This window comes from Lichenostomus cassidix, chromosome Z (genome assembly GCF_008360975.1).
Source record: "Lichenostomus cassidix isolate B80296 chromosome Z, HeHo_3.0, whole genome shotgun sequence".
Lineage (NCBI taxonomy): Eukaryota > Metazoa > Chordata > Aves > Passeriformes > Meliphagidae > Lichenostomus > Lichenostomus cassidix.
Window position 1 is genome coordinate 38,439,731 of NC_139511.1, and position 24,160 is coordinate 38,463,890.

General features: G+C 42.5%; 2 protein-coding genes across 2 annotated transcripts in view; one reads left to right on the forward strand and one right to left on the reverse strand.

Moving 5' to 3' along the window:
* IDNK (IDNK gluconokinase) overlaps positions 1-2,876 on the reverse strand; it is a 10,091-nt gene extending 7,215 nt beyond the window's left edge. Inside the window, exons 1-3 of the mRNA XM_085042941.1 lie at positions 2,721-2,876; positions 2,582-2,612; positions 2,165-2,251 (exon numbers count right to left, since the gene is read on the reverse strand). Coding sequence (XP_084899067.1) covers positions 2,165-2,251; positions 2,582-2,612; positions 2,721-2,761 — 159 coding nt within the window. The 5' untranslated portion in view covers positions 2,762-2,876. The remainder of the gene's footprint in view (positions 1-2,164; positions 2,252-2,581; positions 2,613-2,720) is intronic.
* Positions 2,877-14,917: 12,041 nt separating this feature from the next.
* FRMD3 (FERM domain containing 3) overlaps positions 14,918-24,160 on the forward strand; it is a 140,285-nt gene continuing 131,042 nt past the window's right edge. The window contains exon 1 of the mRNA XM_085042186.1: positions 14,918-15,098. Within this exon, the coding sequence (XP_084898312.1) occupies positions 15,000-15,098 (99 nt within the window). The 5' untranslated portion in view covers positions 14,918-14,999. The remainder of the gene's footprint in view (positions 15,099-24,160) is intronic.

Here is a 24,160-nt window from a genome sequence, read left to right on the forward strand (position 1 = left end):
AGACCCTTGAGGGGAAGCTATGTGAGGAGTGGCTGAGGTCACTTAGTCTGTTCAGCCTGGAGGAGACTGAGGGGAGACCTCACAGAACTACCTTGTGAGGGTGAGAGCTGGGGCAGGCACTGATCTCTCCTCTGTGGTGACCAGTGACAGGAGACAAGGGAATGGCCTGAAGCTGTGTTGGGAGAGGTTTAAGTCGGATATTAGAAAAAGGTGCTTTCTCCAAAGGGTGGTTGGGCACTGGAACAGGCTCCCTAGGGCAGTGGTCACAGCACCAGCCTTACAGCTCAAAAGTGTTTGGGCAGCACTCTCAGACACATGGTGCATTTCAGAATCATAGAGTCCTTAAGCTTGGAAAAGACCTTCAAGATCATCAAATCCAACCTTTGACGAAGTACCACCATGTTAATTATTTAAACTGTAGCATTGTCTACCTTTTTTTTTAAAACTTCCAGGGGAGAAGTGTTGAAAAACACTGAGCAGCGAGTTCCAGTGCTTAGTCACTCTCTCAACGATGGAATTTTCCCCAGTATCCAATTTGAACCTGGCCTGGCACAACCTGAGACCATTCTCCCTTCTATTGCTTGTTACCTGGGAGAAGAGGCTGACTCCCATCTCATCACAACCTCCTTTCTGCAGAGACTCATAAGGTCTCCCCTGAGCCTCCTTTTCTCCAGGCTAAACAACTCCATTTTCCTCAGCTGCTCCTCACAGGACTTGTGCTCCACATCCTTCACCAGCCTTGTTGCCCTCCTCTGGACATGTTCCAGCATCTCAGTGTCCTTACTGCATTAAAGGGGCCCAGAACTGGATACAGCACTCAAGGTGTGGCCTCACCAGTGCCGAGTACATGGGGACAATCACTGCCCTGGTCCTGCTCGCCACACAATTGCTGATACAAACCATGATGGCATTGGCCTTCTTGGCCACCTGGGTACACGCTGGGCCATGTTCAGCTGCTGTCAACCACCACCCCCAGGTCCCTTCTGGCTGGGCAGCTCTCCAGCCACTCTGCCCCCAGCCTGTAGTGCTGCATGGGGTTGTTGTAACCCAAGGGCAGCACTACAGCACTATTTGGCCTCATTGAACCTTAGATGATTGGCTTCAGCCCGTCAATTCAGCCTGTCCAGATCCCTCTGCAGAGCCTTCTCACCCTACAGCATACCAACACTTCCATCCAAACTGGTGTCACCTGCAGACTTACTGAATGCAGTCAATCCCCTCCATATCATCAATAAAGTCAAACAGAACTGGCTGTGATGCTGATCCCTCGGGAAACCCACAGTGACCAGCCATCAGCTGTAGCTTCGTTCACCAACACCCTCTGGGCCTGGCCATACAGCCAGTTTTTAACCCAGCCAACAGTGCACTCATCCAAGACATGGGAAGCCAGTTTCTCAAGGAGAATGCTTTGGGGAAATGGCTTCAAGCGTTTTACTCAAGTCCAGGTAGACTACATCCACAGTCTTTCCCTCATCCACTCAGTAGTTCACCTGGATATAGAAGGAGGTCAGGTTGTGCAAGCAGGACCTGCCTTTCCCAAACCTCTGCTTGCTGGGCCTGATCCTCTGGTAGTCCTGCACATGACATGTGATGGTACTCAAGATAATCTATTCCATAGCTTTCCCTGACACTGAGGCCAGATTTATAGGCCTGCAGCTCCCTGGATCCTCCTTCCAACCCTTGCTGTAGACAGGCATCACGCTGGCCAACCTCCAGTCATCTAGGTCATCTGGGACCTCCCAAGTTAATCAGGAGGGGTGATAAATGATGAAAAGGGATTTGAGAGAAGGGTAACAAATATTTGGAGTCTTCTGGTGTGAGACACATGATGGATTCTGTGTTTCTTGTGGGTCCCTTTCAACTCAGGATATTCTATTATTCTAATCCAAAACCACAACTCTGATGTGGATTGTAGTGGGGGAGATTCCTTACAAATCCTGAAACAGCAGCATACCCCTTGTGAGCTGCCAAGCATTTCCTAAATTAATTTTTTATGCAGAATCCTTTTCGACACAAGAAGCCTCCCTCACCTCACCAAATGCAGATGTGTGTTTACAGTCAGACTAGTCTACACAGTAAATCACAATCTACTTTAACAAGAAGTGCATGAAGTTACAGAGATAAATGTGTAGACAACAGTTCTTTCAGGGCTTATTCAAAGTACCTCATCATTGAGTGGTATCCCTTCTGCCATTTTCTTTCTATTCTCTGGAGGATGATAATCGTCTGCATCGTAGAATTTCCATCCCATCTAAGAAAAAAATAAATTAATTATGCATCGTTCAGCTACACCAGGTGAGATAACGATCACAGAATTTACGACACCTAAGAAATTACAGGCTTCTTGCACCACAGTAAGAATCACTGTTTGTACCATGATCATTAGCAAAGAAATATTAAGCTTGGTAGCAGCAACAGCTGTTGCATCACGGCACTAAGCTGAAGTCGGTACAGGCGACCCCGCGCCAGCCAAACCCGGCTGGGGGTATCGGCAGCCCGGGCGAAGGCCGCGGGCTCGGCGCAGGGAGGTGCCTGCCCGCCCCGGCACGCCTCCGAGGCGGCGGCTCCCGCACGCTCCTACCTTGGCTGCCAGCTCCGACCCGACCGTGGTCCTGCGGGGAAGCACAAAGGGCCAGTTACGCACCCGCACGGCACCCCGCCGCAGCGCCCCGCGTCCCGCCGCAGCGCCGCCGCCGCTCCGCCCCCCGCCCGGTACCTACTTCCCCGAGCCGCTCACGCCCATCACCACCACCACCACCATGGCGCCGGCGCTCCGCTTCTGCCCCTCTGCCCTCCTGCCCCGCCGCCCCGGCCCGCCCTCGGCCGCGGAGGCGGTGCGGTCCCGCCCGCGGGCTCCGGGCGCGGGGCGGCCCCAGCGCGGCGGTGCGCGGCGCGGCCCAAGCGCCTCCTCCTCCCCCGGCGCCCTGCCCGGCACGTCCGCTCCTCGGCTGTCGGAGCCCGGGACACGCGTGTCGTGTCTCCAGCTCTCTTTCCCCGCAGTCGCTCCTTGTGCTGAACTTACCTGATCTTCTCTCCAACCTGCTTTGTCTCACGCTTCTCTGTCTGGTCGGGCGGTTCCTAGCGCGGTGTTGACCGTTTGCAGCCACAGTAACACACACGAGTTTGACAGAAACAATAATTTCTGCAGTGCGTGTAGAAGTGTATATTGATGCCTGTTGGATTCGGGTTTACGCTTTGGTGGTAAAGGTCTGCCTTTACAATATAGTTAAGGCATCAGCCATGCCATGTCTAACTCCGTTTAAATATGGCTTAAAGCATTGATCCAGTCATACTTTTAAATCACTGAATTGCTGGGTGGGTAAGGCTGGGAAGGACCATTGATCGGGTCATCTAGTCCAATGCCCCAGCTCAAGCAGGGTCACCTGGAGGATGTTAGGATTCTGTCCAAGCATCTTTTGAGTATCTCCAAAGAGGGAAGGCACCCCAACCTCTCTGGGCAGCCTATTCCAGTGCTCAGTCACCTGCACAATAAGGAAGTTCTTCACGATGTTCGAATGGAACTTCCTGTGTTTCAATTTCTCCCCATTGCCTCTTGTCCTGTTGCTTGAACAAGAAGAGCCTGGATCCATCCTCTTGGCACCCTCCCTTCAGATACGCACAGACATTGATGAGGTCCCCCTCAGTCATCTCTTCTCGAGGCTGAATAGGCCGAGCTTTCTCTCAGCCTTTCCTTGTAAGAGAGATGCTCCAGTCCCTCAGTCATCTTTGTAGCCCTTCGCTGGATCTGCACCAAGAGCTCCATGTCTCTCTTGCCCTGTGAATCCCAGAACTGGACATGGCGCTCCAGATGTGGCCTCATCAGGGCTGAGAAGAGGGGCAGGATTGTGGAAAACAGTGGAAATGCTCTAAAATGCCAAGTATTCTTGCTGTTATCATGTACATATATCTGACCTGGCAACATTTTTAAAGCTCTGAAAGGATCAAATTCAGTGATGCTGCCGACCAGCGCTGTAGTTCTCCTGTGCAATGGAGAAGCATCTGCTGTGCCTGTGAGAGCTGCTCCACCCGGTGGCTTCAGCAGACCACTATGTGTGCCCCCTTCATATTTTTTGTGTCAATCAAACCTTGAAATAAATTCTCAGAAACTACATTAAGTCTCCCAGTCTGCATGAAATTTTAGTTCCTTTGCACAGCACTTCAAATTATGAATTATATCTGTATCTTTTATTTATTTGTTTATTAATTCTTAATTGTTGTCTGTCTCTGGCCATTTAATTGAGATCTGGAACTGCCTGTATTTCACTTACGTATTAAGAAATCCTTAACAAAGACCAGAGCCTTAAAAATTATTAGGCTATTACTGAAACAGGCCAGTTCTCAAATTACTAGCAGACTACAATGATTTCTTTAAGGTGCCCTGTGACTGAATACATATTTTGCTGTAGTAGTATGATTGTGTTAAAGTAATTGAATTTGCATGCATTTTTTCCATTTATTAGCCTCTTAATTGTGAGACAGGGAAAAATGCTTCATTTGGGGGAGACTTCTTGGGAGATCCAAATGAACAAGCTTAAAAATACCAGAGGTCACTTTGACCCTGGAAAAGTCACAATTGCTATTCCCATTCTCAGAATTAAAACTTTCAATTGCTCTGTCACAACAATTCCTGAGATTTTGCTAATATGAAGAGCAACTGACTACCCCACCTACAGTGCACACCCAATGGCTTTTATTGTAACTAGATTACCAAAATTTTATCCAGCTTGATTGTTACAAAGCAGAGAAAACAAGCTTCTCTATTTAATACTTTTTTTTTTCATTATGCATAGCCTTTCATTTTGGAAAAAAGAGCCATGTTAGACTGGTGTGATGTTATCCAACAGCTATTTTATATCCTTGTTTGTGCAGGACGTCTTGCCAGGAGTTCTGTTTTACTCAATCCCAGGATAACAAACCATGAGCATGCACTGGCAGAGTTTGCATGCACTGTACAGGCAGCAGTGTCCTATGCAGATGCTGCTGCAGGGAGAAGAAAACGATCTAGAGAAAGCTGGTTGAATTGTACAAACACAAGAGCCTACAGGCAATGTGAAGAAGGCAATTGCATTCAGACTTCTTTCTTGTGGGGCTCAAACGACTTGTGCAGATATAATTCATGTTAGTAGTCAACTGGAGAGACGACTGCATAAAACTCAGCCAAATGGTTGACTTAACAGCATCAGATTGTATATGCCTCAGTGAAGCACTTAAGATGTGTTTAATTAAGTTGTAGATCCAATAAAATGTGTGGATCCTTTCCATGTGAGTTGAATGAGGATTTCCCTTTTAGTCTGTCTTAGTCACAGGACAATTAAATATTTTTACACTTATTATTTCTTAACATGGAAGAGCTTCATATTAGTCTTCATCATTTAATGATGTATGTACGTCTTAGGAAATTTTGTCCTATGCCTCTTCTTTGAAGATCACTTGCTGTGCTGAGGTGGCATGAATGGTTTTTCCCTATAATTTAAATTTATTTTTATTTCTAATGTTGTCAAAATATAGAACTTGATTCTGTATCTCTGATATAGTTATATAAAAAATCCTATATGGCTTCATGAATTCCAGAGAACATTCACATAGCTGAAATGGGGGACAATGGAATGTCTTCTGATATTTTATTTATTATATTTAATAATAGGTGAAATTAAAATATGATGGTGACGGATGAACTTCTACAACTAAAAGGCAAAAAACCTCGAGAACACCTACCAGAAAACCCATCAAGTACTTCTCAGCCCCTAAAGAATTTTCCAGATACTGTATCTTTAAATACCTTTAAAAATGGCATTTGGTATATTTTATGGCTGTTACGAGTATTTTCAGTGCCTTTCTGATCTTTTCTGGTCTGACTAATTGACTGATATTGAATTTATGGAATTCAGTAAAGCTTTATCATCTACTTAAATTAGCTGCCTAATTTTAGAGAAGGGTAACATGAAATATGAATGAGAGAATTTCACTTTCCTGGAGTTATTTCTGTTTGCCTTTACTGTATCTATCTCCTTCCGAAGGATACTAGGAAATGCCTGTTGTATTCAGAATATTGCCAAATTCAAAACAGAAAAAAACTATTCCCATGGTAATTACTAATGGAGACTTACCACAGTATAATGGTGAACTTCTGCAAAAGTGCATAGGCCTCTTAAAGCTTGCCAGGAGCATCCATCATCGTGGACATCTGCTTCTCATAAAAAGTGAGGGCTCAGATGTATTGAGTAATCTGAGCTTCCTGAATCTTAAGGGGAGTAAGACTTTTTCAAGCAGATAAGGCCCAAATTTATGGAGACATTTAAGGGTTCAAATTAAATCCTGAATATGCATTGATAGTAAATACAAGGCAGAGAGTGTAAATATGATGTGTACGCTTTGAGGAGGGTATCTGAAATAACCTACACTGCGTTTTTCTGTTGGTCACAGTTAGTCCTCGTTGTAAAGCAGATAATAATCAAATTATGGCTGTGTTGATCGAAACTTTACCAACAATTTTCAGAATTTGTTTTATGCAATGCAAAGTCACTCAATACATTGTCTGAAGTCCTTTTTGAGGAGAATTTAGTGCATACTGGCTTTCTCCACCCAACAGGATTTTTCAGTACTGAGAAAAAAAAATTATCAATTTGATAAATGAGTCAAACTTTCAGACATTTATCAGTGAATCAAACTAAAGCTGTTAAATGTTTTTAAAATCACATTAAGTTTTTGTATATGATACCTCATCCCATTTTTTATACTGAATATCAGAGCTTTACGATATGATGTTAACGAAATAAAAAAGGAGTGTTGCAAATTACAACTCTTCTTATTTTTCCAGTTTGCAGTACAAAAACAAAGAAAAAAATAGGTAAGAGGGAATGGGAGTGGCTTTTCTTTGTTGCTTCTAAGTGACACAAGTATGTTCTCAGTTTCATTGCAAAGCTGAAGCAAAGACAAAATCATCTGAGCCTAATTGCAGGTAAAAGAATAATGCAATACTTCATACCATACTCTAACCTGAACATGTCCTAGGTCACCAATTTCTGTACAGGGAAGCTTAAGAAAACCTTTATCTAAAGGTTAAATATACATAGCTCTAAACACAGAAGTTATTGTTAAATGATTTAAATTTTCCTAACAACAGCAAAGGCAATACTGTAACATGCTTATACTATGGCTAGTTGACTGACTTCCAACAAAATTTATGTAAATAAGAAATGGAAAATTAATTGGGTTTTTTACATGGTTGTTCCTTATGTTTTGAAAATGTCTTCATTTTATGGGCTTTATTTTATTGGTGTGATCCTAGTTAAATCTTTCAGTACCAACTTCATGTTTGCCCAAGAGTCTTACCAAATTTAATTGTGCTTAAGAAATCAAAGTATGTTTTACCACATAAAGATTTCTTCATGTGAGGTGACCAAAACCGGTGTATTAACATAAATCCTCCAGAGAAGTGCTCAACAGAGCAAACTTGTCTGAAACCCTGAGTTTATAAAATTTATCTTTTTTTATTTATCTGCCATGTTGAGAGTGTAAAAAAATGTGAACATTACAATGGTTTCAGTCCAGAGTAACAACTAGAGCTGCAGCAGTGTGACTCAAAAATGATAGTGAGAGGCAAGGGGTTATGTCTGATACTTGGAGCACAGTCAGGAAAATGCATGGATTTTTCTGCCTGGGTGTGGAAGGCTGCTGGCAGAGGTAGTGCACAGCTACTGCTTCAGACCACGGTCACATGCAATCTAGAGTAATTTCAGTGTTACTGCAGACACAGACTGGAAATAAAGAAGACCACAGAGTAACAGAAAGGCTATTTTCTTTTCTTTAGTCTCTTCAAAAAGAAATCCATCATAGCTGAAGAGAACATCTAGGAGAGTTATACTGTTTCTATTCTAGTCTATGTGAGAATAAAAATTGCTTCTCCAGTAGTGTTTTGTTACTGTGAAAGACTCTGGCCTCCACTGGAAATACAGGTTTTGCAACAGATTTATTATTTTATCTTCTTATCTTGTATTTGTCTCGTAAGACCCAGGATGTAAAAGTTATGCAATTTATATTTCAACATCACTCACAATAGCGACACTATGCTCTGATGTAGAACCATTAATTTTGGAAGCATTGGAGAGATGGAGCGACCTGCTGGCTCTGGAAAGTAGCAGGGAGAATATGTGTCTTAAAATGTTGCTTCTACAGGTAAGTAATAAGATTACTGTTTCTGAGCAGTTACTGTTGAAGGCTTTTGAAGTACACTTTTTTGGTGTCTCTGATGCATTTTTTCCGTGTAGTTAGTCTACATCTCTTCCCTGGGTAGTCAAGCCTCCATTTTGCAATCATGTACAAGCTTACTTTGCTCTTGCACTGTAGAGCCTCTCATGGGCAAGGAAGTTCAATAACAAAGATAATTGCAACTTCAAATCCTGTCCAAAGTAGCTTCTACATAATTAAAAGAGCCAGACCAATAAAAAGCAACAGTCCTTACAGTACTTTGGAAGGGAATTAATGACAGAGCCAAGAATCCACAAAGAAAGTTGTGTCAGAAACTGGTATTGTTGCATATTATTATTTAAAAATCAGGGTGCTAATTACTTTAATAACAGACTCTGGATACAGATTAGATGCTGAAAAGAGGAACAAACTTTAAATACATGTTATAGATCATACATGTTTTTCCTGTAATACTTATTTTGTTCAAAGGATGCACTAGGAACCTGACATAATTGTGCAAAGCAGATGTTTTATTTTGCTGGACATTACCTTGATTTATGCAGATTTGACATGATGCAAAATGTGATGCCTCATACAGACCCAAACTTTGAGGACCATTCCTGGCTGGGAAAGTGCTTTAAACACATTTGAAGTTAGACAACTGCCACTGCAGACAAATGATATAAAATTCAAGTCTTATGATGGGAATATTAAATGTCAGAACAACCCCAAAAGAAGAAAAGGAACTATAAAACCAGCCAAAACTTGTCTAAGCACTTGAAGCTCTTTTAGAGTGCATGTGCAGCAGCCATGGAAACAGGATGTTACTGCAAGAGAATTCTGTCCATGAGCATCCAAATTCCACCCAGTAACAACAATAGTATAAAAGGGAAGGTGTGTGGTGGGGATTGTTTCTCTGTGCACTCCTTAAGTAGGGCTTTTGGCATGCTGAGAGCTCTTCAATGCCTGGCTCTGAATATTTTGCTGGACTGGCCACCAGGTAACTGATGCTAATGTGTTTTTTATGTATTTTATGTTGACTGTTACTGCAACAGTAATGATCAAATTTACTCCTACTTGCAATAATAAAGTTGAAAAAATGTGGATGTTTGTTGTAACATTAGACTGTATTTGAACTGGAATCTTACTAAACTTTTATTTAGACAAGTTCTATAAAAGGAAGAACTGTTTGAGCTGTAGGTAGGCAATATATCTTTTCTCCAATTATCAATGCTCTCTGCAAATATATCTCTACCTACTTAAAAACCGAACTTTTTTGTTTAGTCAGGTTGCTATATTCTATGTCTATGCACAAATACAGTCAGGAGAACAGAGCTCTGATTTGCAGCTTGATCGGGAGATAGAGAGTATCTTTTTTGGATTACTAGATCAATGGTGTGATAATTTTTTTAAATCATAGACTGAAGAGGTATATGGATGTGGCAGCCACTCTCATGCATTCAGCATGAGACAATCAGGTTCTACTAGGTACTTAATTAACTATAGACATCTGAAACCACTGGTTGTGTCACATGCAAAACCTGTAAATCTTTCAGCAGTGGTAGCTGCAGGGTTTCTCTGGGGCTGTTAACAAACTTGGAAGAATACTGCATGGATTGTGTAAAAGCAGCTAGAGAGAACCAGTAGTGAAAGTTTTTGGGAACAAGCTCAGTCCTCAGAGGAGAGACACTCCTTGGAGGTGTAGCATGGGAAACTGAGAGAGTACACTGCCTGCTGTAGTTTTCCAGAGAGTGATATTAGAATCACTGCATTAGAATTAGATTAGGATAACTATACCCTGAAAAGAATACCAAAGAAAAATTTTGATCCTACTGATAAGGAAATCTTGGCTAGTCCCAGAACCAGTTGAATCACAATAATCATCTCACTGACTTTGTATGCTCCAAACCAAAGGTTGGAATCTGACATTTGCCTTTGTGGTAGTTGTATTGTATAATTAAAATCAATGTAAAGTTTGCTCCCGTCAGCAAATTTCAAGTGTGATATTGTGCAATCCAGTTTAAGTCAGACAAATGCTGATTGGAGCTTGAGCTTCCAGATGACATCTGCAGGAAATTTGCTGAGAAGTTTGTATGGTAAATTCAACCCGTAATTCTCTGCTGGAATGGAATATTGTAATGTTCTTCCTGTACTTTGTTCTGAATCTTTGTAGAGATTGATAAACTTCAGCAGTAGAGGAAAATACCTATTTTTCTGACTGCCACTTCTCCCCCTGTGAGCCATAGTTGGGGTGCACAAGTGCACCCAAGAAATGTGGAAGCCAACAGGACCAGCAGTGCCATGCAGGCTGCAAAACAGCCCTGCAAATTTCAGTAGCACTCCAGGTCTTTTTGCTGGGGCAGCTGGGGCCAAATATATCACTGATAGCCCTGCATTTTTTAGTGGATTTTAGGGAGTGACAGCCCCTTTTGGAGTACCAGCATGAAAATCCTGAGTCTTTTTTGACTGCTGTAAAAAATGTAGTATTTCATGTATCTTGTTGCCTTCTCATCCATGAAACAACTGTTATATGGTTTTGTACTATTTCTATAATGTAAAAGAAAGTAGAAACCCTATGTGAAATCAAGTTTCACCTTCTGACTCAATTCTGCCCCCAGCGAACAGTAGAACTTTTGCTATTTAAATATATTTTCTTTTGTGGTTTATGTCTATTTTAATACTCTTAGGGTTTTTTTGATATATACATTAATACTTTATATACAGTTTTCAAGTTACTGGTGTAATATTTACATGTAAGAAACCTTTTATTTCAAGATACAAACCCCTTGCTTTTTTTTAACAATTGTTTTTTCTTGATATAAAGGTATCTTTTAAAAATGACTACTTATGATTGAAACAAAAGAGAACCCATATGTGTGTAATCTCTTACTTGTTTTAATATTTTGTGTGCTGCCTCTTCAATTACTTCACTGCTTATTTCAGCCTGGTTACTCTATTTTACAGTAATACAGTGTGTGTCTCAAAGGTAATTCTCTTGAAGATAATGAAATGTATGCAAAAAAATTGTGGTCTTGGTATGAGTGATTTGTTTGCCTTGTGAACTGGGTCCTTCAGAGATCATTCAAACTTTCCGCTGTGTAACAGGATCTCTACCATACCTGGGAAGCCAGCTTTCCTGCGGACTTTGTGCTTTTGATAGCAAAACTCACACTTTCCTGACTACAGGAACCTACTTCCTGAACTATTGATTCATTGTGAGCTCAACCCCCACCTCCCACTCTTTAGGATATGTTCTGGAGAAGCCTAATACCCATCATCTGTCTTCTGAAATATTTTAGTGTTGGACTTCCTAATCCTGTTGTAGAAGGGAACTGAGTAAAATCTAAACTGTCCCAGACTTCATAAATTTTAGTGATTTCACTGTTTCCTTATGGTACCATGATCTCTGAGCAATGGCTAATTTCTGTGTGTGCTAATGACCTGGCTGTGAGAGCCCTGTGAGGGACCCAAGGGCCAGGCGATGGGGAGCTGTGGCCTAGGGGAAGGAGGTTAGTGCATCATGCAGGCACCCCTGTGGAGACAGTGATTTGTGTATTTGGCCTACCCGTGCTGGAACTCAAGGTCTGACCCATGGCAGGCAGTGTTTACAGCTGTAGCAATTGTATTTATGGATTAATCTTTGAGTATTTGGTAAAAAACTCAAACAAACCCAAGTCATGTATTTGGTTAAATAGCCTATATATTTGGTTAAATTATAAACATTAATTGAAAGAGCTACGGTTGCTGTTATTATCAGCCATTGAAGGGAAAATCCTTGACTATTATATTCTGTAATTTGGCTCCATGCAGAATCATCCAGATATGAAAGTACTACTCAAGCTCATTAGTGCTCCCTGCTGTCCCTAAATATAACTTTGTATCTGGCAGCAATTCCTATGTAAGTAGGCTACTGTCCCTTAGGCACTCCACATGTGCTCATCCCAGAGCAAAGTCAGTCAGTGACCAGTTAAATGAAGAAAAAATGGGGACTGTGGCTATTGCAGGGAGTGGTTCTGAGACTGATGAATCTAAAATGCATTGCAACATGTGCCTGCCCCCCACCCAACCAGTTATTGCATCCATCATTAGCTGGTACTGAGGCCTCCCATCACACCTTGCAAGGTCTGCAGTACAAAGCCGGGTGAGTGTTTCGGTAAATCCCTCCGTTACATGCCATGGTCTTGGCAGCAACAGCAGAAGTGTATTCTGCAAGTTCAAGCAGCATATTTTTTTACATACTCCACCAGCTCTGCATTTTCTGATAACTGAAGTGAATTTATCTATATGTTGCTTTGTGTTTTCTTATATTTGCCGTACTATTTAATGCCAGTTCCTCAAGTATCTGACTTTTCGGGTGATCTTTGCAATTGCTAGCTGCATAAGGACTGTTTGGCCTCAAAGAGATGGCAAAAAAGGGTGCACTTTGATATAGTGTTGAGGCAAGTTTGTGGGGCTTTTTCTGCATAATTTACAATGCTAAGAAACCTTTAAGAGCTTTCTATTTCTAAGGGAAAAGTCTAGAGTGCTTTTTGAACAAGGAAGAGATAGCAGTCCTAATACGTGATGCAAAATTCATCTGATGGATTTACATAGTGAAGTTCCAGCTGGGCAGGGTGTTTTCTTTCATTGCTTGGTTGGGTTTTTTTGTTGTTCTTTGTTGTTGTTTGGGTTATTTTCCCCCTACATGTGGATAATTTGGTTTTGATTGTTTCATTTATCTGGTGTCTTCCTGTTAGGTAGCTGCCACGTTCTGTGCAGTAAAAATTATTGCTGTGGTAACAGAAACATAAAAATGGGTTACTTGTCTTGCAGAGTTCTCTGGCAGCTCAGACCTACATGGTATGAGGCATTAAAGAGGCACATAAAGTGACCAAAAAGACAAGAGTGACCTGTTTTTACAACAAGCAAGTAAAATTCTGCTGAGCTCTGTGCTCAGGTAGCTGTGCTGCTGTTGATACACACTAGTTCACACTTGCTGTGCAAGTTTGGAGATGTGGATTTCATGTTGTCATCAGCTGCTGTAACTCTGAGAATGGCTGGAAAGCTCATGCCTCTCCATGTGGTCCTGATGGTAAAGCAAAAAACCCTTTCAGACAGTGGTAGACTATGACCTGCTCCCTAAATCTTCGTCATTGGCTCAGCTCCCTCTTATAGTTCCCCTTTTGGACAGAGAAATGTGTGCTGCAGAGACTGAAGGAAAGATAAAATATCCGGCTTAGAAAGAAAAGATTCCTTCTCTGTGAGAAACAGGAAAATCTGTGTCACCTGAGAGTCAATGTGCATGTGGGCTTAAATCCTGCTATTGAGTTCCCATGTTATAGGACTGTAAGACAAAAAGTGTTATTTTATTATTAATGAGTGGGTGTCCGCAACTGGTGTCTCAGCTGATAAGGACCTTCTTCCATAACTTGTGGGCTGACTGTGGCTGCGGAGGTGAATAATCTGTTTTAAATACTCACTGGTTCGCTTCACTATTCACTATGCAATTGAAAGCATTTATCATTTCTGAGAAGCATATATTTATAGCTTTTCTTTTATGTTCCACATTAAAGGGCTTTGCATGTTTATTAGCTGATGGTAGTGAGCATTATATATTTCTCATTTGCTTGTGGTTGCCTGTATTTCCTGCTGTTAGCAGTCCACCAGAAAGCCAAAGGAAGAGTTTACATCAGTAGCGCCACTCAGGCTTTTACACGGGATTTTCAAAAATTTGTTTTCACAAGTGATCACAACTAGGCAAAATAACTGAAGTGCACCTCCTATGTGAATGTCAGTGCTTCTTTTCTCTCTGTAAACTTCCAGTCACATGCCATTTTGCCCTGGCTGTTTTTTATTTCACATTGCAAAGGAAAGTGCTCATTTTTTAACACAGTGCTGATCCCTGTTTCAAGGCTGGTTAACTTTGATGCTTGCTTTCTGCAAGCAAGGTTTTACACAAATGTATACACCCTTTTGTGATGGAGAGCCTAATAGTGAAACCACTGGATGCTTTATTTTCTTTCCCACTTAGACAACAAATGGGGTGTGACTGCTGCTCCCTAATGGGTCATTTCTTTTCCTTGTGGAAACAAGTTTCCAACGCTTGCACTTTTACATTAAGCTGCATTATGTTTTCTTTTTTTTCGTTTGGGTACACTCATCTTTGGCCAGGTTTCTTTATATAACTTTATATATATATTCCACAGGGTTCTCCTCCTGCCTCGGGCTGTGTTAGGATACTCTGAAGACTCACAATATGGGCGGGCAGGAAGCGTGGGGACTCCTCTCTCCGCCGGCAGCCTGGGGAATGTCCCCCGTTTGCGGGGCATCGGGCATTCCCACCAGAGTACTAGTCGCTCAGGTGCATTCAAAACCGGGTGAGGCACGCCTGTGTGGGGGGAAGGCAAACAGTCCCTCTGACCATGTCCCCCTCGGCGCTGCCAGCCCGACAAAACGGAGCGCCGCGGGGAGCCCGGCCGGGACCGGTGGGGCGGAGAAGCGGGAGGAGCAGGTGAGGGCGGAGAGGTGCCCCCGCGGGCGCGCCGTGCCGTGCCATGCCGGGGGCGGCGCAGGAGGATGCTGAGGCCGGCCAGCGGAGCGCATCCTGACGCAGCGGCGGCCCGAGCCGCGGCGGGCGGGCGGATGGCGGGCGGCGGCGGGGCGCCGCGGGGCTGAGGGGTGGCGCTGCCGCCGCGCCGCTCCTCGCCGTGTCGCGCCGTGCCGCGCCGTGCAGCGCTGTGCCGCGCCGTGCCGCGCCGTGGTCGGCCGGGCGCCGCTGCAGGCTGGCCCCCTGCGGCTGCCTGCGGGGCGGCAGCGGCGGGCGGGCTGCCGGGATGATCCGGTTCCGGAGCTCCAGCATCAGGTCGCTGAGCGCGGAGATGAAATGCACCGTGCGGCTGCTGGACGACTCCGAGATCTCCTGCCACATCCAGGTGCCGGCGCGGAGAGGGGCGGCGGCGGGGCGGCTCGGCGGGCGGCGGCTCGGGGGCCGGGTGCGGGCGGCTCCCGGGTCGCAGGGCCCGGGCGGCGGCTCGTCTCGGCAGGGCTCGACTGGGCTGGGCTGGGCTCGGCGCGGCCGCGGCGGGAGCTCTGCTCCCCGCACGCCCCATTCCCGGCGCGGCGCCCCGCGCACCTGCGGCACGGCAGCCGCGGCTGCTCCGCCGCCTCCCGGTGCTGCGCCACGGCGGTGCACCGCACGGCGTGGAGCCCGCCCGGCCGCTGCTGGAGCCGCGGGATCCGTCGGGCTCCGGGACCCCCGGCACCGCGTCCCCGCGGGCGGGAGGAGCGCTCTGGGCTGCTGTGGCCCGGGCGAGGAGGGAGATCCCGGCGGCGACTTGCCTGTCCCGCGGGGCGGTAACGGGGCGCCCCGGAGGGCACCGCTTGCTGCGGAGCCGGCGTGCGGGAGGACTCGCTCTCCGATGCCGGGAAAGCCCTGCCTTGGAAGCAAGGCCCGCGGCGTGCGGTGTCGGGAGCCACCGTTACCGAGATAGCGGGCAGAGTTCGAAATGAAGCGCTGCCCCCTCTTGCTTTTCATTTGAGACAAAAGATAACTTGGAGGAGGTTTTTCACTGATAGTAGTTGCGGTGCAGTTGAGAAAAAAACAGCTCCACTGTAGTCCCTCTTCCTAATTACTTAGTCCCTCTTTTTATTCCTTCAAGTAATAAGGATAAGCATGCAAACAGTAAGGAATCTGTGATTTTCCGGTGGAGCAGCAATGTTTGTAGTGTGTGAAAGCAGGGGCATTTCAGGTGCTCTAACAAGAGCCATAACTCTCGTGCATTGTGGAAGACTTATAGATTCCTACAGATTTAACTGCAAGCATTAAAATCAAGTCACTATCTGAAATTTCCATATCATTCATAGAATCACAGAGATGAACCTGGCACCCAGGTCAGAAGATGAGAGTGGTCTTTTAGGAAGTTGTCACTCACAGTTTGTCTTTCTCTCTGGTAGTATGAAAGAACAACAGCTTTAAATCAAGTTGGTAATCATATACAAAGACCATTATGGCTAAAAAAAATCAAGTGCCATGAGATGCCAGTTCCATTTTCACTTGGACCTAATTACGGTTTTTGTTAGTTCCAACAGAGCTATTCAATACCAGAGCAGAGTAGAATAGTTTGAGTTAAAAGGGACCTAAACCAATCACCTAGTCCAACTGCCTGACTGCTCCAGGGCTGACCAAAATATAAAGCCTATTGCTGAGAGCTTTACTGTCCAAATGTCTCTTTTGAAGGCACTGGCAGGTTTGATGCATCAATTGTGTGAAGCCTGCTCTTGTGTTTGATCATCCTCTTGGTAAAGAAATTTTCCCTAATGTCCAACCTGAACCTCCTGATAAAGCTGATCAATACAGCTTTCAATTCCCACATCTCCTGTCGCTGGATCCCAGTGAGATCAGTACAGCTTCCTCCCTATCCTCCCTAAAGAAGTTCAGAACATTGAGGTGACTCCTCAGCCTCCTTCTCTCCAAACTGGACAAACCCAGAGCCCTCAGCCACTCCTCACAGGATGTGTCTTCCAGCCCTTCCCCCAGCTCTGTTGTCCTCCTCTGGACCATTCAAGGACCTTCCCACCCTTCTCAGACTGTGGGCCAGCACAGCACACAGGTCTCAGGGTGGATCCAGCAGGATGATCCTGTCCATTGATGGCTGGTGCTGCTGTGTCTGATGCAGCCCGGGATGGGCTTTGCCCTCCTGGCTGCCCGGGCACACTCTGCTGACCACACTGAGCTGCTGCTCACCAGCACCCCCAGACCCCTTTCTGCAGGGCTGCTCTCCACACACTCCTCTCCCAGTATGTAGTGTTTTAGTTGCTCTCGAACAGCCTGTAGCCTGGAATAACAGGAAATTACTGGATGCATTTTGTGCCTGTATCATTCTAGTGTTCTTATTAATGAAGGGCATGGTTATGAGATTGTAGCTTTATGGGGTAAGAAGCAGCATGGCCTTCAGAGTCTTTTCTTGGAGCTTAATGCAAGCTTTGCATAACTTATTTAGCACCTTTAAAAATAAGGCTCTTTTAAACAATGACAAGCTTGAGGTCAGAATCTGAGATGATGTTATTACAGCTCTCTAGGTTTGTAGTATCCAACAGATTTACATGTGCTAAGAGTATGGCTTTTGGTGCCTACAGGGTAGAAATAAAGAGTTACGTCAGGTGTTATGTTGTGCAAGGTGAGGCAATGAGCTCAGAGCTAGTTGTATAGTATTGCATTGCTGTGGCTTATTCTGCAGACAGGGGAAAAGTCACTGTTGAAAAAGCGTTAACTATTAGAGTTCTAAGGATAGCTCTGAAGATTGAATTTGGTTATAATGTCATTTGGAACCTGTTTTCTGTACACACTGCGCACTGACAAAAATAATTAAAAGGTGGGAATAGCTCCAGTTGTTTTTTCCCCCTGCCCCCTGTAGGATTTTAGGTACTGAAATTCTAAATATGTAAATCCAGAACCTAGTATGAGGAATTACTTTGTTCTTGGTCACTTCACCAGAAACATGCAATTAACAATATTCTGTCTTACTTGTCACTCTGTGCCACAAACCTTGAACTGCTTGATCCTATTTATAAGACAGCTACCCCTTATCTATCACTGTATATACTGTGGAGATATAGTCTAGCTGTATAATTCATTTATTCTCCTGTGTGTGCATAGCTTTTAAGACACTAGACTAACAAATCCCAAATCACTCATCTTTTTGTCTTTAGCCTCTCTGTCAGACCTGTATTTGAACTTCATAATGTGGACAAAACTTGCTAGGAGCTTTACGATACTGAGTATTTTTTTAATGGAAGAAACCCCCACTTGGCTGTTAGTTCTATATATGCATATCGATGCATGTTCACTGGGACAAAATAGCCCAGATGATGTAATGTTGGGTTTTACAGTAGAGATGCCAGGGTTATGCCAGCTGGAACATGTTAGACAGCTGTATTTTGGTCATTAAGAGGATAAGAAAGCCTAATTCTACAACACTGAGAAATGCCATCAGAGTCTCCTAGGGACACAGGATGCAGTAAGGAATCTGATGACTGAAATGCTAGCTGTACATTTTCAGGGGAAAGGGAGGGGAGATGTGCAGCTAGTCTGGATGGTGAAGTGTGCAAATAAGATTTGCTGCAGTTTAGCACACCAAGTTTTACAAAATCCTACTTTTTCAAGTTTATCTTTCCAGGAGTTGGCTTCCACACATAGACAAGTATCACAGGACCCTGGTACCACTTCTGGGCAGAGATGTATACCAGTTTTCAGATGCACTGTAGATCTTTGGCCCTACAAAATATGCGACCAGGATTGTGTTTACTCATCAGTGGGAGGTAGCATTAGAGAAAGTAAACAGGGGCACATATAATTAAAAGCTGCATATGCATATATGAGTATTTTTTTTCCTTCTTGGGTAAATTTCATTGTTTGGGTAGGAAAAGAAATTACATTTTTCTTTCTACTATTTGAGTTCTCTCAAAGCAGTGTTTCATCAAGCCACTAGAATAATAAACTGTACTTTTGGAAATTACTTTTTTAAATGAATAATCTAGTGACAGTATACGGGGCAGTGTGGGGAGAATCAGAAATGAATCATGTATTTTCAGACTCCAGCCAACTAGTTATTGAGTTGTGCAGCTGCCATGTAGGTCACCAAGTTGCTCAAGGCTAGGTTTGCAGCTAAAAGGTCAAGATTCAGTGCGTAGTCCTCCTCATCTGAGAGACTTTGTGACTGCAAATCAGATGAAGTGGTGACAGACACAAGAAAGGGCTGGGGCCCGAGGGACACCTAACTAATTCTTGTGGTGATGTTTATTTTCCCATACTTTTTGTTTGTGAAGGCTCTCTGTGACCTGTAGTCAGACAGTCTTGTAGCAGCAGTAGGGTGAAGCTACTGTAGCACAGCTAAAATCGAGAGGTTATGAAAAACAGCCCGAAGGGCCAGTGGCCACTGTCTGTTTGCATTTGCAAGAGAAGGAGGTGACCTGCTTGTGCAGCCTGCCTGATAAAGCACAGAACCAAGGTTTGAAAGAGGGCAGTGGGGGAAGTAGGTCTTCAAAAGTATTGGAAATTAGTCTGGAGCAGCTGAAAGACCTCCTTTCTGGAGGTATTAATGAGATACTTCTCTTCTGAGTCAATAACATAATGGACAAAACCTTCAATTTCTGCAGACTTCAAGCAATGTCTTAATGCACCAATTTAGCCTTTTAGTAACAATAGCCTAGACCAAGTCTTGGTTTAACCCTTACCACCTGCTCACTCCTTAGTTCAAATTTTGCTTTATTCCTTGAGCTGTTCAGATCCAGCTGCGCACAACTGGAGAGAAGGTCGGCATGAATGAAGCTTTTGTCTCATTTGGAGCTTGTTATTGACAGTGCTAGTGAACTTAGCTGTCTGTATGTTTCATTGTAGAAATACTGCATGACTGAATCTTCTTGTGCCTCAGCCCATATGTAAAACCATGCTGTAACGGGGTCTTTTTAATGATACAGGTTTTGCTTTGCATGAGCTTTCCCATTAAAAAATCTGTATTGATATTCCTAAAAATATCAGTTGGCTACAATACTTTTTTGTTTTTAAAAATTTTATCTATATAGTTATTTGATTGTTGCTTAAAAGAACAAATTTGAATTTCTAAGTGTCCAGATTCTGAGCAAGGAAAAGACATTATTTTTAAAAACTGGTTTAGGAATCAGGAAGAAAATACAGCAGAGCAAAACTTTGATTTACTCATGTTCTGTTCCTAGATCTTTTAACTCTTGCAGAATTTAAAATGAGAGTGACAAAATCTGAGAAAGCTCTCTTCTTTCTGCTGCTGATAGTTCAATAGTGTAGAATGGTCTTGTGCTTTACTAATCTAATTTTGAGAGCAGCTTCTGTGCAGCTTATATACTGCTGCCTGTAGTTCAGCTAGTAGTTTACATGCTTGACTTTTTTTTTTTTAATTTTCTTTTAAATATGACATACACTGTTCTGTATAGTTCTTTTTGTAGCACACTGATCACTGGAAATTTGCCTACTTTCTTAATATTTTCTGCTTGGTCTGTGTCTTGCAGGCAGATGCTAAATTTAAAAGAAATATGCCAACCAGAGAACTCTATTTAAAATTCCCACCCCTCAATAAAGTGTAAAAACCAAAACAGCATGCTGAAGCAGGCTATGAAGTAAAACAGTAGTGACCATGAGTCTCATTGTGAAGGTATGCTTGAATGTTAATAAGTGGGAAAGGGAAAGGCAACATGAGAATGAAAATAGCGGAGAGGCCAGAGATTAAAAGAAGGCAGAGAATCATAGTTGTGGAAAGGGAGAGGTTAAGGGATTATGTAGACAGGAGGCAGGAGATTTAGTGAATTTATATTTATCCTGTAAGCGATGTCAGAAGCGTAACTGGCAAGCGCCTTGAGCTGCTGGATTGATACTATAGCAGTTCAAAATAGTAAGATGAGATAAGGAAGGGGATGCAGGTTAGGAAGAGCTCTTTTCCATGTTCTGTTGACACATTTTAGAAACTGCACACTGAGGCTTGCATTCCTGACTTTGTGCTTGAGCCTTTAATTGTACAGTTACAAGGGGTACTCTCGGTGAGAGTTGCAGATGAAAAGACTCTCTAATTATTAAGCTAATAATTAAGCTAAGCCTATGGGTTAAAGCTAACTTTGTTGTAATTGCATGTGTTTGATTAAAGTTGCTGTAATTGGGTTTTTTAAATTTGTTTGTTGGTTGGGTTTTTTTTTTTGGTTTGTTTGTTTTTGGTTTTGGTTTTTTTGCATGAATAGTTCTTAAGGATATGCTTGTAGCTGCTTCCAGGGCTGAAAAGGAAACAGGAATAGACAGTGCTGTTAGAAGATTACTAGGGTGTTGGGAGTTCTCATTAAAAATCAAGAAATTAATTTTCATTATGGATTTTGATATATGTTTCTACAACTTGGTATTTGCTTAACATTGGTTTCTTTGTTTCTGATAAAGAAAAGGCACATACCTATGTGCAACACTGCCATATTGCTACCACTTCATGAACTCTGTTGTTCTTTTTTGGCTATTTTTAAATGAAAATACTCACAAAGCTGGTTTATAAAGGATTTTATCCAATATTTACTAAACTGCAGCTGAACTGCTTTACTGTTGGCTAAAGCTTATTAATGATGAATTAGTTTTTTTCCCAGACTCTCATGTTGCCTGATTAGTGAGCAAAATCTGAAAATCTTCTATCCTAAAGACCATCTTGCCTTTAATTTTTAACTGCCTGTTTGCTTTGTGTTGTGATTGACATTGTCATTCATATTTTGATTGCTAGTAGGTAAAGGCATATGTGCTTAACGATTTACCCAACCCATGGTTGAAGATGAACATGTGTTTCAGTAAAAGAAACAATATAGGTGATAAGTAACTTAATATATTGGTGGGCCTGGTGCTGATGTGTGGAGAAAAAAAGCTAAGAAAAATGCAGGTATCCTTAGACAGAACTATTTAGTTAAAAGAAACAAGCTAAAAGGATAGTTGCTGGTTTAAAATGTAGGCATAATCTTTTCACTTTTACCCTCCTTATGTTTTTCTTTCAGCTTTGCATAAAAATTTTTACATTCTTTATGGTCTTTCATGTTTGGATGCTAGCTGAACAGCAGACGTGGAGCTGAAGTAATAATAAAAGGCAACTGGAAAATCAATAGCACAATGCACCACAGCTTGTATCTCTGAGCTGCAAATCATCATTTTGATCCTGTGCGGTAGAAAAGTGGCTCCTGTGAGATACAGAATGCTGTGGAAGAACTTCATGCGTTTTTTTCATCTTGAAAGGGCTTTTGGCACCTCATGAGGCTTAGATTTCTTGCACCTTGAGACGCCCTCATCTATATAAGCATCTTCAGTGCACTGATACAGATCGAATAGAGGAAGCAGCCAAGAAGCAATAATCTGGCAGAATTAACTGACCAAAATGAATCATTTGTAAGGAAGTAATGTATTTTCACTTTTTTGGTTGTCTTTTCTTAGACTGAATTTCCTGTAGAGGTGAGAAATTATTTAATAGCATGTATCAATGCTCCTGAATTTACCTTTAAGAAAAGGAGAAATTAATGCCTTTTCCATGAGAAGGTGAAAAAGGGAGTCTGTATAATTTTTGCTGGTTTCCTGTAGATATTGTATTAAAAACTCAAGCTTTAAGCACTTAGATTAAAGAACAGTAAAAATGGCAGCTGATTTTTTTCTTCTTCCTCAAAAAAAGCAGGTGGGTTGGAGGACTGGAGAGTAATAATCTCTGTGACAAAATGCTAGTTTTCTGTAGCACAGGTCTCTGTTCTTCTGGGTATTTTGGCTTATTAAATCAAATATACTTAAAGGGTTCTCTTCATCTTCTTGTTGTTCTCTCTCTCTTTTTGCACTCCCCCCCCCCCATTCCCTAGCGTGGATAATGTCAACCTGTTAGCAAGGTTCATAACGTCCAGATAATACTTCTCTCCTTTTCCTGTTAAAGTCAAGCTATCAGTATACAACTTTGGCTGTGCCTTTCCCTGCTACATATGGAATATATCTCCTTATAGTTCTTCCTTCAGCTGAGGCTTCTTGTCTGTTCCTTCACTTTTGATAGCTTAAATGCTGCCTCATTTTTCTCCCTAGCCTTGCTTTCTCAGAGACCCATTCTAGACCTTACTAATTACATTTTTGTTCCTTCTTCTTACTGTGTTTTAATTCCTTGTCTGATAGTAAAAACAGAGTTTTAATGATTCAGCAGTAAATACATTAATACTAAATCTTCTTCTTTCTGGCATGAAATAATAGTAATAATGATTATGATAATGATAACAACAACAATAATAATGTCAACAACACACTTTTCTTTCTTCACTCCTCCACTGTCAGTTTATGTTATCCTTTCCAGCTCCAGGCATTCAATTCCTAAAAGTGTTTCTGCTTTCCTCTTTTCAGGGTCTAATGCGTTTTTGGTGGAGGTGTATTGATAATCAGCTGTTGCCATTTCAGTGTGCTTGCCATTTCAAGATGGATGCTGTACTGTGGCAGTAGTAAGCCAAATGTGAACAGTAATCATCAAATTTGTGGTTGCTGCTCATGGGAGTTACTGAAGAATGAACACTAATGATCTCGTCCTGCTACATTTTGAGGAAAAGCTTCACCTGCCTGGAAACTTGAGAGAAAATGTGTCATACCCATCTGCATATGGTTAAGTAAATGCATAAAATTTCTCAGGGTTGTTCAGTGCTGGAAATGAGGAGGTAAAGGGCAGTACACCTTGAGTTCTTTTCCAGCACAAGTGTTCACAAATGGAAATAACTCCTGCAATAGTTGGAAGTCTGGCCATTCAAAATAATTGCAGTAACATACATAAGTATGAAGTGGCTGCAAAATCATTGGTCTTTAAATTCTTCCTTTGGAAAATATGTCAAATGAGTCAACATCTTCATTAAAAATACTGTTATGTTTCCCTTGTTTACTTTAAACCCAGGAAGAAGTAAACAGTTGGTATAAAAGATGTGTTTTGCACCTTTCAAACATATTATCTCACCATGATATTTTCCCCATAGCAATTCCCTTTGGATTAGAATTGTACTTAAAAAATGCAAACCAAGATGATTCCTATCTGACCATTTTTTGTCCTGATGTTGTAATGTGTAAACTTCCTATAAAAGGGCAATGTTGCAAAGGTGACTTTGGAATTTCTGACACCACCATGTAAAACCTTTTTCATGCCATCAGTCCATATGCCAAATTTTCCTGGTTTTTAATATAACAGAAAGCTGGAAATAAATGGGATTACAAAATGAAAATGAACACGCAATACACTCATCTTTCAAACCCAAACAGTATCAGAAGAATTTACAACAGGACATAATAGTTTATTAAATACCAATAAGGTGGAATTTGCAGAAATTGATGCATGAAGTTAAGACTGCAATGGTGTGTATTTGTTTTGTTTCCAGGCACGGAGAGTAATCAAACACTTTTGTCTCCAAAACAGAATGTCTATGTGTCTTTTGGGAATTGTTCCTGCACTCTCCT